The 12,058-nt window shown below is 39.6% G+C and overlaps 1 protein-coding gene and 1 pseudogene across 1 annotated transcript; one reads left to right on the forward strand and one right to left on the reverse strand.

The window, feature by feature from the left end:
- The first annotated feature begins 1,183 nt into the window (after positions 1 to 1,183).
- On the forward strand, positions 1,184 to 3,970 carry LOC115690781 (calcium uptake protein, mitochondrial-like; annotated as a pseudogene).
- A 227-nt stretch (positions 3,971 to 4,197) lies between these two features.
- LOC115690782 (protein OS-9 homolog) lies at positions 4,198 to 8,334 on the reverse strand. The gene is made up of 8 exons (XM_030617244.2): positions 8,014 to 8,334; positions 6,470 to 6,546; positions 5,859 to 6,062; positions 5,587 to 5,658; positions 5,258 to 5,373; positions 5,073 to 5,139; positions 4,873 to 4,979; positions 4,198 to 4,740 (listed from the first exon to the last, which is right to left on the reverse strand). Exons 1-8 carry the CDS (start codon positions 8,105 to 8,107, stop codon positions 4,581 to 4,583), a joined length of 897 nt encoding a protein of 298 aa, XP_030473104.1. The 5' UTR covers positions 8,108 to 8,334; the 3' UTR covers positions 4,198 to 4,580.
- Positions 8,335 to 12,058: the final 3,724 nt, after the last annotated feature.

Genomic DNA, 12,058 nt, shown 5'->3' on the forward strand with positions numbered 1-12,058 from the left:
GAGTTTTTGGAGACCCGGCTGCGCCGTCTTCTTCTCGAGCTCGGTTGAAACATGTTGGAAGGCATCATGCCGGTGTTATGAATTTTCATTTGGCGGGTGTGGTTGTCTTCTACAAGCTTGGATTGCTTGGACTTACCAAGCGGTGCTGGTAATGTCTTTGTTTCACATTGCAGATCCTTTGTTGCCATAGAAGAGTAGTGATACCTTAGGTTCTTCTGTAATTACTGCTGATTTCTTGTAATGTTGCCACGAAGGAGCACACGAATTCGTAAGGCTATAGTTATAGCTACCTCAAGGACCAAAGCGGCAAATTCAGAAACCCCTACGATCATGGTTTTGTGAAGAATCGGTCATATTTTCTAACTGACGACTATAAGGATGACTTGGATTTCCGATGTGATCATGGTTCTGGGAGAAATCAATCTGATCTTTGATTGAAAGATGCGAAACAGAGCAAGGGCTCCTTTCCTGATCGATATATCATTTGGCAAGCTTCCAAAATAGTCTTTAGGAAAAAGAAGTGAGGAGAGTTTAATACTGAGAGGAAGCACTCTTCCTGTCATGTAAACTTGTAAACTAGACAGAACTTTAATTTGCGAATTCAAAGATTGTTGAAAGAAAAATTTTTGTTGGATTTAAGACATTTACTTATGTATGGATGCAATTAGAGAGATAAATGTGGGGTGCAACATTCATAACTTTCATTAGGGTAAATTAAAAGTGGACTTATAAAATTAATGCACACGGACACTATAAGGTTGAGAAAAGGATTTCTCTTTTTTTGTATGAAAGTAGATCGATAAGCAATATAACCTGAAACAGTTCGAAAATGCATATATTTTGATAGACATAATAATACGTTTGACTTAAAAAGTCTGATGTTAATCCAAGGACGAGAGTCTTAGGCACAAAATTCTTAGTTAAATGTTATAATACATGTAAATTATAATAAAAAAAAAATTTCAAGTCTTGTGCATTGAACGGGCCGGCCTTTTACAAGAACCTAGGAAAGGACATCTTCTGGGGGCGATGGTTATTAGTAGAATAACGTTACAAACTGATGAGACTAAAACTATCTAGGAATCACGACATTGAGATTGGTGATTGAAGCTGGAGATATTTGCGCTTGAAGTACTAAAAAGTAGGATCTCGTAAACAATTGAACTGCTCACCACAATAACAGTCACAAACCACCCTCTTTTTGCTCGGTCAAAAGCAAAACCATGAAAGTCTTGCTAGGAATCCATTATACTTCTGGTTTTTTCAGTTTGATGCATATGCTGTTGAGTTCTTGCTAGTGAGGATCTTGTCGCTATACCATGTTTTCTCGGGAATCATTGCGGTTCATTCGTCAAGTCCTAGAAAATCAACGGCTGAGGAGTTGTTCTTCCTTCAGGAAATGGCAATCTGGTGACACAAGAAATGGAGAGACATTGCTGGGTAGTTGTGCAGGGTCATTAGTTTCTTCAGGAGTTTTGATTGCTGGGTCATGCTTTGGATTTTGCTGTTGGGTTTCAAGTTCCTCAGGGACTAGCCCATTTTTGTCTTTCGCGGATTATCCTAAAGAGACATGGCGTTCTAGTGACGATCTCCAGGCTTCAACGAGCAGAAAGAAACGCAACTTCCTCGTCGGAGGTAAGCATACATATATTTATCAAAGAATTGTCACACACCGTATCATTAGCTGACGTGGTATGCCAAATCTGGTAGAAACCACTGTGTCGTCAAATTTCCACTATTTCTATGCTAATTAGTTTGATAATCACTTTCAGATGCATACAGAAGACGAATCTTCTTTAATTATGAGAAGCGGATCCGGATGCAGAGTCCCCCTGAAAAGGTACACCTCTGCTCATCTCGGTCATCGAGCTAAAAATCACCTGGAGGAGTTCGATAAGTCACCTGAATTTACCTTCGAAAATGATTTCTTGCTTCAGCCTAAATCGCAGCATTCTTTTCGACCAAATGTAATCTATGAGAGCTCACCTGTTTTTTTTTTTAATTTTTGATGATATTCAAGGTTTTCGATTACTTTGCATCAGTCCGGATGCCTTCAGGAGAGGTTCTCATGACGCCGGCGGACTTGATGCGAGCAGTTGTACCGGTGTTTCCCCCCTCCGAATCGGATCGTGTTAGAGAGGGATATTTGAGAGGAGAGAGGATACCTGGAGACTTATATTGTCCTCCTTCGAAATTTTTTATGCTCTTCGACATGAACAATGATGGACTTATTTCATTTCCAGAGTAAGAAGAATGTCATTAGCACTCTTCTGGATTGGCCATGAAAACTCTTCATAATTTCCACCTATTAGAATTGAAATCGACCTGCATCACTAAGGTGGCTTTCATTCGTTTTTAACAGGTACATCTTTTTCGTCACGCTGCTCAGTATCCCCGAGTCAAGTTTTGAGGTGGCATTTAAAATGTTTGATCTGGACAATAATGGGTAATTATGGTTCATCCAAAAAGTTCTCAATAGCTTTGTAGATTCTCATATTACTCTCCCAACATCCATAATGGAAGATACATATCTTTGCGGTGTTCAGTATGCTCCCCTCTTCATCCGATGCATATTGTGCTTTAGATACAGAAAAGATTATGAGAAGTGCTACTTTATATTGAGAAAAAGGATATTTTATATCCATAGGAGATAAATTATCGACGGTCTGATAATCCTTTATGTACCTTCTAATCAATTCTGTGCTGAAACAAGTATGCATTCGTCAACAGCGAAATAGACCAGGAAGAATTCAGGAAGGTGATGGCTCTGATGCGATCCCAAAACAGACAAGGGGCTCGGCACAGGGACGGCAAGAGAGTCGGGCTAAAAGTCAAAGATCCGGTGGAGGAAGGCGGTCTGGTGGAGTACTTCTTTGGCAAGGATGGCCAGGAAAAGCTAAAACATGGACGATTCGTCCAATTTCTGAAAGATTTGCATGATGAAGTACGTGCTCTCCCCAAATTCTTTTAATTCACCACCTGTGTTTGTAGCTATCGAATATGACTAGATTGCTCATTCAGATACCTTACAGACCAAGTTCTCCCCTAACAAATTCAAGGACTTTATATTTTTTTTGTCTAATCAGATCCTGCGTTTAGAGTTTTCGCATTACAACGCTAGATCAGTAGGGACAATATCAGCGAAAGATTTTGCCTTGTCCTTGGTTGCATCTGCTGACATGAGCCACATAAACAAGTTGCTTGACCGGGTCGACGAAATAGATGGGGAACCATTACTCAGAGACCTGAGGATCTCCTTCCAGGAATTCAAGGATTTCGCAGAGCTACGTAAGGTGTTGCAGTCATTTTCGCTTGCCATTTTCAGCTATGGGAAAGTGAATGGACTGCTCACGAAAAGGGATTTCCAGAGGGCCGCTTCCCAGGTACTTGCGTTTGTCCTCATGAAAAATTTTCATTTCCGAGCTATGCATTCTCTGTAGAAACTTATGGTTAATTGTTTCTTGGTCTTCACAAGGTGTGTGGCATTTCCATTGCAAACAATGTGGTGGACATAATATTCCACTTGTTCGATGCAAACCGCGATGGAAATTTAAGCTCGAAGGAGTTTGTTCGAGTAGTACAAAAACGTGAAAGCAATGAAGCGCGGCCTAGAGAGGCCGGTGTCAAGGGTCTGTTTTCTTGCTGGAGCAATTGTGCAGCTGGTTGTACTTCCTCAAAGCTTCTTTTGTGACCGACACTGATCGCTACTCAAGTTTACAAAGCTATCGCAAATAAGTTTACTACAGTATGAGCCGGACAGATCTTTGCTCTCTTTCGCCATCACTCGCAGTTCAAAGATGTGATCATCAGCTTTGCTGAAAGCCTAGGTTCCTAAAACCAGAAAATTCGTCGTCCTGTTCCAGTCATAACGCATAGATTTGAAGTGATCTTTCCACTTCACGTATGAGATTGTTTTCACTCCACTAAACTGGTGTGGTTTTAAAATTAAATACACTGGGTTAAAGCGTCTCGTTCCAGTTAATTCTTCTGACTCCTAGATGTGCTGAAAAGTTTATCATGGACATCCTCCATTGTGTTTAGATCGCAAGGGGAAAATAAAACATCACGCATAGCCGAAAACATGATGGCAATGAATCTGATGTAAAAAGATGGAGAAATTCTTACGAAGAAACATTTATACTTTAGACAGGATTAGCATAAGACACCAAGAAATCAAGATCAGAGAAGTAAACAAACTTCCAGGAAAGAAAGGCCCAACTATCTCTCATTAGGACTAGTACTAGTGGTAGTACATTTACTTTGGCATGCTTTGGTTAAACTGAAATTTGCTTGAGGAACACTTCAAGCTAGGGATCAGTTCCGCAAACGCAACTCCAACATGTTAAACTTGGAGCTTCACGTATTCCTACTCCTACTGTTCCTTAAAAGGAGCTGAGCATCTCGAATGCTGGTATTAAAAAAAAAAAAATCCATCTGTATGAAGAAGCTTTCTACAAGCACGAACGCTGGTTACAAGGTGACAGAATATTGGAAGCACTACCAGGAAAAGCCTTACAACAGCAGCAAACCAGAAAAACTCCTTCCCAAAATATTTACTTTGTGTGTGGATATTTTGTTGCTTATCCTTCTGTATCATCAGCTACTGAACCTTTGTCCCCCGTAACCATGATAATCTGTTCATCTTCAACCTTTTCCTTTTCTGGTCTCTTTTCCTTCTGATCTTTATGAATCACATTACAATTGATGGTGTGCCATACAGGTCTCTCTTCTTGGAACAATCTGAAAGGTTTAAGGCAAACATTCAAATAGAAGAAACGAGCACATGCTTTTGAATTGAGAATTGGTGGGTTAGTCACAGCCAGGATGGCAGTACATTAGTGATCAGTGACGAGAAAAGGAAGAACCACATACGGATGCTTGCAGAGCATAGGGCTTTGAATTGTGAGAGCGTATTTGCACGTGGACAACTCTGTGATGGAAGTAATCATAGCTCTAGGCTCTGAGCATACAAATCTCACCTACACTTGCGCAAAAAACTTGGATATGAAAAAAATAAAAAAATAAATAAAGGGGATCCTTTACTGATATATTAACAATAGAAGTCATTCTACCTCAGTCTCACGAGGCTGATTTGTAAGATCACATGTAGTCCCGTTAGTGTACTGATGAGCATGATACCTATGTAAACCAAATATATATGTATCAAATTGTGCTCTATCTCTGGCTCCAACAAGAAAGTCTCCTCCAGAGAGTCCTCTATATTCACGAATAGTGAAAACAAGGCCATTGGACAAACCTTTGAGAAGCATCTTTTGATCGGGGATCCTTCAATGTCGAGACATCAGAGAGATTCTGGTTGAAAGCAGATGTGGCCTCTGAATCATATATACCTAAGATAAATTCCTGGACCACCTGTAACAAGCAAATAATGGCTTGGATTAGCATGAAGCATGAGGTACGACAAAAAACAAGTAATGACAAAATTAAAATTTCTTTTTGGCCAAACTGCGACATAGATATATACGTGAAAGAAGGACAAGTATTGCATGCAAGTTCTTTTCGAAATTGCCAAATCTGTCAGTAGCAATGCAAAAACACAAGCACTTCACATGCAACCATAATTACCTTTTCATCCTCCACGTGAAATTGCCGTATCTTCCCGTGATAACAGAACTCATATGACCACCAACCTTCTTGCTGCATTTAAATTAGAGATGGTAATAAGCGAAGTAAGTTATCAATAAATACCATATGTCCTGGCAACCTAAACATCTACTAGAAAACCTAGATGTAACACATCCCTGATGGTTCTATCAACTAGAAATCAGCTTTCTACTTTTTTCCCCTCTCTACGATAAGAAGGAACATCAATTAGAGGTGGGGCAATAGGTACTAACTCGTACGAGACAGCTGTCCTTTAGTACTTCAAGCAGCTCATCAGGTGTCTTCAATTTGACGCGTTTCTCCGTTTCCACAATCATATTGGTCACATTCTGCTGAATAATTGGTTTTTCACTCTTGGCTTTCTCAACCTTGGGTAAGAAACATAAGTACTTCTGTCCATCTTTACTGGGCATAACTACTGATTCCTGATCATCATCCTGAAAAATTACAGCTAAAATATTAAGTTCAACTTAATTTTCCTACAACGAAAATAAAAAAACCACGCAAAAAGTCATAATACAGAGACATCAAACTAACCCTAAAATTAGAAAAAAATCACACATACAACAAATCCTAATGACCCTACAGGCAAAAGCAGAAGAGACTTCAAAACATGCACACACCAATAAATAACAATTGTGTAAATTTCTTAGCAACTGATCCATCCAAACTATAATAATTCCAGTGAATAATAGACTGAGTAAGCAGAGAATAAACTTGAAAAGTGTCATTACTTCCCCGGATCATGCAACGTAATGCAGCATCTCCGATTTATTCATATTAGCCAATTAAAACACCATGCAAGTCCCAAGTAGAGGCAGGAAAAACCTAATCTCGCACTTACCGGATGAAAGGGAGAGTCTTCTGGATGGAACTCGATATTATACTTTGGTTCGCGAGAACTACGTCCAAAAGTACCACCTGTCAAGACAGTGTCATGAGAATAAGGAACTACTGGAGCCTATACTCGTGTACTTTCAAGTCTTCTGCGGTTTCTACAGTATGGTTAACTTAGTTCTACATTAATCAGAAATGAAGATCTGCACAGAGCACATAAACAATCATGAAATAAACTGCACGAGAAAGTCAAGCCAGATTATCAGCATCACAACAAGGAAGTTTGCTCAGACAGGTCAATCATAGATTTCCTGCACTCATAGATTGTTGCTGTATCCTTACCAAAGAGATGAGACCAAGTGTTCAGATTTCTATATATCACCGGATCATTCAGTTCTAAATGAATCTCTCCTGCTTCCAAATCACAAGTGCATGTTTATGTAATTTGATAGAAGAAGCCGTCATCTCACAATTTGGAAAATGTCAGCTTGACCAGTGGAAAGCAACGTGTCGGCTAGAAACCAAACTATTAGGAGCGAACTCACAAACCTGCCAAATGTTTGGCAAAAAGAAGACTTCCGCAAGGTCCATTTTTCTAAGCAAATTAAAATCAGAACCAGAAATTGAACAATCTCCTTCTTGATACACATACGATACCTATTACCTCGATCACTAATCTCAAAGAAAGAGTGCTTGCAATTGCTGAAACGTATCTGCAATTCAGCGAAATTGCTGAATGTATCTAGATGTAAAGAGAAGAAAGAAAGACTTCTTCCTTGTACCATCAAGAGAGTAATCAATTAACGGCTTCTCATAGACAGCTGAAAAATCAATCACATGCCCCTTCCATCTGGGAAGTGAAAACTCTGACAGCATGACAAAACTACCAAAAGACTGATGCTTCTTTCCACGGCTCACTCCCGATCGCATTTCCTACATCCCCTCATCATTACCTTGCTAGGGGGAAAATAATTCAGTAGGAGCTCGACCCGAATTAAAAGAAGGATTCAAAAATCATACTTAAGCACCAGAACACTAAAGCAAGCCCGTGCTTACCAATTTGCATCGCATTACTCGCAAATAGATGCATTATGCTTTGGTAAGCAAAGCTCGTGCGATACGATAGGGCTACATAACCACTCTCAAACTAAATGGAGACCCGAGTCCAGTTGCAAGAACACACACGCATCGAGGTCGATCGAATCACACCATCTGCGCATGTTCTTTAAAGCACCCAAATCAAGATTAAGAATATCTGGAATAAATATCAAGAAGTACCGATCGCGCAGGCTGTAGTGAAGCACAGAAACAACTATCTTCGATTTCTAATCGAAATGGTCCAGAAAAGACCTGAAGCTAAATTCTATCCAAGCATTCTAGACATTACCTCACGCTAACAAAGAAACCCAGAAAGAGAAAAACACAAAGAACGTAATTTGAAGGAGATACGATACATGAAGGAGAACAGAAATCAAGAAATCGTGCGATTTGCTGATATCAAGAATACGTCCCGGCGAGGCAACTGAAGATGATGAGAGTGGGATCAATTACCAACGTGAGCCGTCAAGATCTTGTCGGCCAGCACCTGCGCGCAGAGGACGCATTGGAGAAGGATCGACGACAACAACAGCAGCAGCAGCCTCATCTCTCTCACTCTCTCTGTCTCTCTCTCTCTCTCTCTCTCTCTCGATAGATCGAACTTTGCGAAGACCCAGATGGGAATTAGGAGCTCTTTCCAGCAGAATCTCGAGCTGAAAGAGAAATCTGCTCTCTCGCTCTCTCTCTCTATCGATGGAAGACGAAGACGGAGCTCTCTGCAAGCGCGGTGTCCGCGACGAATACGACGACGACGACGACGACTACGGTGGTGGTGATGGTGGTCGTGTGGTGGCGGTGAACGAAAGACGTAGCCCGACGTGGACTGCCCAATCGCCTGCCGCCACGTCATTCGGCCGCTCGCCCCGGCGGTCGCGTGACTGGTCACGTGCTTCTGTTGGTAACGCTGATTTACGAACTCCAAAAGCATAATCGAATCTACCACGACTTGTGACTAATTTGTAATTACTAGTATCAATCGAAAAGCTACTGCTAACCTAACCACGAAGATTTCAAAGATTACCCATAAATTGATCAAATTATTAAGCTTTCAAAGAAGTTACTAATCTTATTTTTGAAATATTTACTAATGTTTCGAATGCAATTACCATTGGATCGATTATTTGTGTGGATCTCGGCCGGTTAAAAAATTGTAGATCGAGAGCTCACCATCCATAACATATAGGAACCTAAAGTTTGCTAACTGCGAGTTAATTTATCAATCTCATTGAAAAGCTAATCTTTTGAATAACATCTCTGGCATTTTAATAAGGGATAAGTGTATTGTCAATCCCTAAACTTGTCAAGAAAATGCAATTAGATTCTAAAATTTACAAAAAGTGCAATCAAATATAAAAACTTGCCAAATTAATGCAATCGAGCCTTCTGTTAACTCCGCCCAATAGACTAACAGAAAATGATGACATGATTTTTTTAATTTATTTTTTTCTCTCTTTTACGTGACATTGGTTTTACTAAAACATGATTAAGATTAAAACGACGTCGTTTTGGCCTAAATCATAATTTTTTAACCAAAGTCTTAATTAAATTAGATTAAAAATTATATAAAAAAAGGAACACAAAAGAGAAAACAAAAGGCAAGGGCGATGGGCCCCGCCGCCACCTCCCCACCGTCATTGGAAAGGGCCAGCGGGAGCCTAGCTCCTTATTTTAAAAAATTACCTTTTTTAATTAAGATTTTGGTTTAAAAATTAGGATTTAAGCCAAAACGATGTTTTTTAATCTTATATTTTATACTTTAGTAAGGTCAATGCTATGTAGAAGAGGGAAAATAATTTTAAAAAAAATCACATCATCATTTTCCGTTGGTCTAATTGCATGGAATTGAAAGAAGTACTTGATTGTACTAATTTAACAAGTTTTAGGACTTGACTGTATCATTGGTAAAATTTAGGATTCAATTACACTTTCGTGATAAGTTTTGGAACTTTCGATACATTTATCCATTTTAATAATTATACATCTTTCAACTATTTGTGGATAACTTTTCGTGCGGGTATAGTATGATAAAGATTTCATTGCTTATGGCAAATTATGCAATCGACTTAAAGAAGCACATGATGGTAAATATCTCACATGCTTAGCAAAATATCACATGATTATTAATTCTGACACCACTACAAGTCGGTGAGCTTTCATATGGTTAGCAATTTTCTTCGTGAATTGATGTATCAACTTATATTGATGGACGGTCCCGTCATGAACTTGCAATCATTCATTTTTAGTAATTCTCAATATAGATAGATAGACGTCATGGTTGGCTCTCTTTGAGGGCCAAGGCTAGGCCTGCCGACTTTACTTAAATTGGTTTAGATCTATCCTGCTAATTGTTTCCTATACAATTACATAACTAATCGGAAAGGTTTTCACTAATTCCCCAAATTTGGACCACATGCTTAACCAAAGAACTTCATGAGTGGAAATCTAGGGCCATTTTTAAACTCCAATTAGCTTTACCGCTGACCTATTGGCTAACTAAACGAAGTTTGTAGCCATCAAACGGACTAAAAAGTAAGGGTGATTGGTTCCCAAGTAATCCCGTTCCCACTCAGGAATTGAGAACCGAATTAGAGAGACTGTTAGTGGTTTCTGGAACCGTGAACTGGACGGGTGCCCCATGGAACCGGAACAATCGGTGCCCCCTAGAACCAGATCGGACCGGTCCTTGTCCAGTTCTTGGGTGGCCCAATGGAACTAGTGGCATATTCGGTTTTTTTTTATTTGTCATTAATATCCAAGATGAAATTGAAGATGCTCTTGACAATCAATATGTTTCTACAATCAATGGATTACGTGTAACATTGTAGGTTTCACAGAGATTTTTCCAATTGTGGCAAAATTTGGTTAAAACGAGCAACTACTGTTGTGTTTTGATTTGTTATTGTCGTCTTACTCGTGTGCATAAGTAAACATAGTTGCTCAAGTCTTGAAAGGCATTCCTTTGTGAAATGGGAGATAAATTAGGGTTTTTTTAATATTTTAAAAAAATCGATTCGATATGGATAGTTCGGGTGGGTGGTTCCACATCTGGAACTGGGAACTGGATCGAAATTCACCGGTTCTGATTTTATGGAACTGAGGATCGGGCCGGTGCCCTCGAGAACCACCCCGAACTAGCCTGACTGGTTCAGTTTGGGCAACTCCTTTTGCTCGCTCTTACTAAAAAATGTATGAATTTCACTTGTTTCTTGAAATGGGCTTTCGTCTTTCCAAGACCATCTATTTCCTTATCGCGAGATCAATGTGTTCGCGATACTCTATCCATATTGCAATGATCCCTGGTTAAAGGTTCATCATCACCATGAAAGCTTTTGCCTCATAAAACCATCACGTGGGATCTCCATCAGCAGCACATCATTACCATCATTTCAGAACACCAAAGTCAAACCCAAATTCCCCACTTACAAGGAGCTATCGGAACCACCAACACATTCCCGTCACTGTCTTTGGAGTTACTCCGAAGGTGGTCGTTGTTGTCCATTCCGTCCAAGCCAAGAAGAATCTCCTACACGAAATCACAGCAGCACGAGGAGTTGTCCTTTCCGAGTTTCCCAAAGTCAATCTCAACATCATCACTTTCCCAAAACCTCCCCCCTTTCTGTTGTTCTTGTTGGGGTTTGCTTTGGGTTCTACAGATTCACATGGTTTTCTGCAGAAAAGATAATGGGGAGTGCGGTCAAGTGGCGGACAGATGAAAAGGTCCCACCTGTTAAGGCTGTCTGTGACTTGTGATGGCGATCATCTGTGGCCACGCCAAGAACTGCACACCAGCCATATTAGCTTCATCATCATCATCCCATCATCCTCTCTCTCTCTCTAAACATGGCCGATGATTAAATTAATTGATCCCATGATTTGATTGGAATCTTTCGCACCCTGTGTGTTTTCACGATGTCAGGAAGAGCAATGCCCGCCGCCTTCTATTTCTTTTTTTCACTTTCTTTCTTTTTTTTTCCGTCGTGCAAAGCATGGAGATGTGTTGACACTTCCATCTTGAGATTATCATCGAATTGATTAAGATTCATCGTGGGATCGTACTCTGAAAAGGCGGCCACAATGTTGAATGAATACTTTATTCGATTTTTTCAGACAGCACTTCCAAGGATTTAACGGGGGTTGTCATGTTAGGAGGCTTACTAAGACACTAAACTTAAACGAAGAGTATCAAGAAAATCATAATATGAAATATTATATTATGAACGAGCACTTTATTCGATTTAAATTTCCTTGATCATGATACATCATGACAATTTCTTTTGTATTTTTTCCCAAACATAATATTTACCTTAATAATTTTTTTGCACTTCACCAAAAAAAAAAAGAAAAAAAAAAGGAAAGAAAAGGAAAAGCCAGGGTCCCCAAGGAGCTTGGAATTCACGAAATGCTGGCCCCTCCTGCATTATTCTCCATTCTTGTCCAAAGCCCAGATTTTGTTAAATTAATCAAAATCAAAATAAAAGAAATCAAAACAACAAAACAA

Source organism: Syzygium oleosum, unplaced genomic scaffold, assembly GCF_021117445.2.
Source record: "Syzygium oleosum isolate NSW1041296 unplaced genomic scaffold, Sole_v2.1 Sole_v2.21, whole genome shotgun sequence".
Lineage (NCBI taxonomy): Eukaryota > Viridiplantae > Streptophyta > Magnoliopsida > Myrtales > Myrtaceae > Syzygium > Syzygium oleosum.

What these genes read in the sequence shown, in the direction of transcription:
- LOC115690782 (XM_030617244.2), bottom strand. Translation starts at nt 8,107, where the DNA reads ATGAGGCTGCTGCTGCTGTTGTTGTCGTCGATCCTTCTCCAATGCGTC. An exon ending in TTCACGTGGAGGATGAAAAG is followed by an intron (nt 5,374 to 5,586) that starts GTAATTATGGTT and finishes TGCTTGTTACAG; the next exon opens with GTGGTCCAGGAATTTATCTT. An exon ending in TCAAAAGATGCTTCTCAAAG is followed by an intron (nt 5,140 to 5,257) that starts GTTTGTCCAATG and finishes TGGTTTACATAG; the next exon opens with GTATCATGCTCATCAGTACA.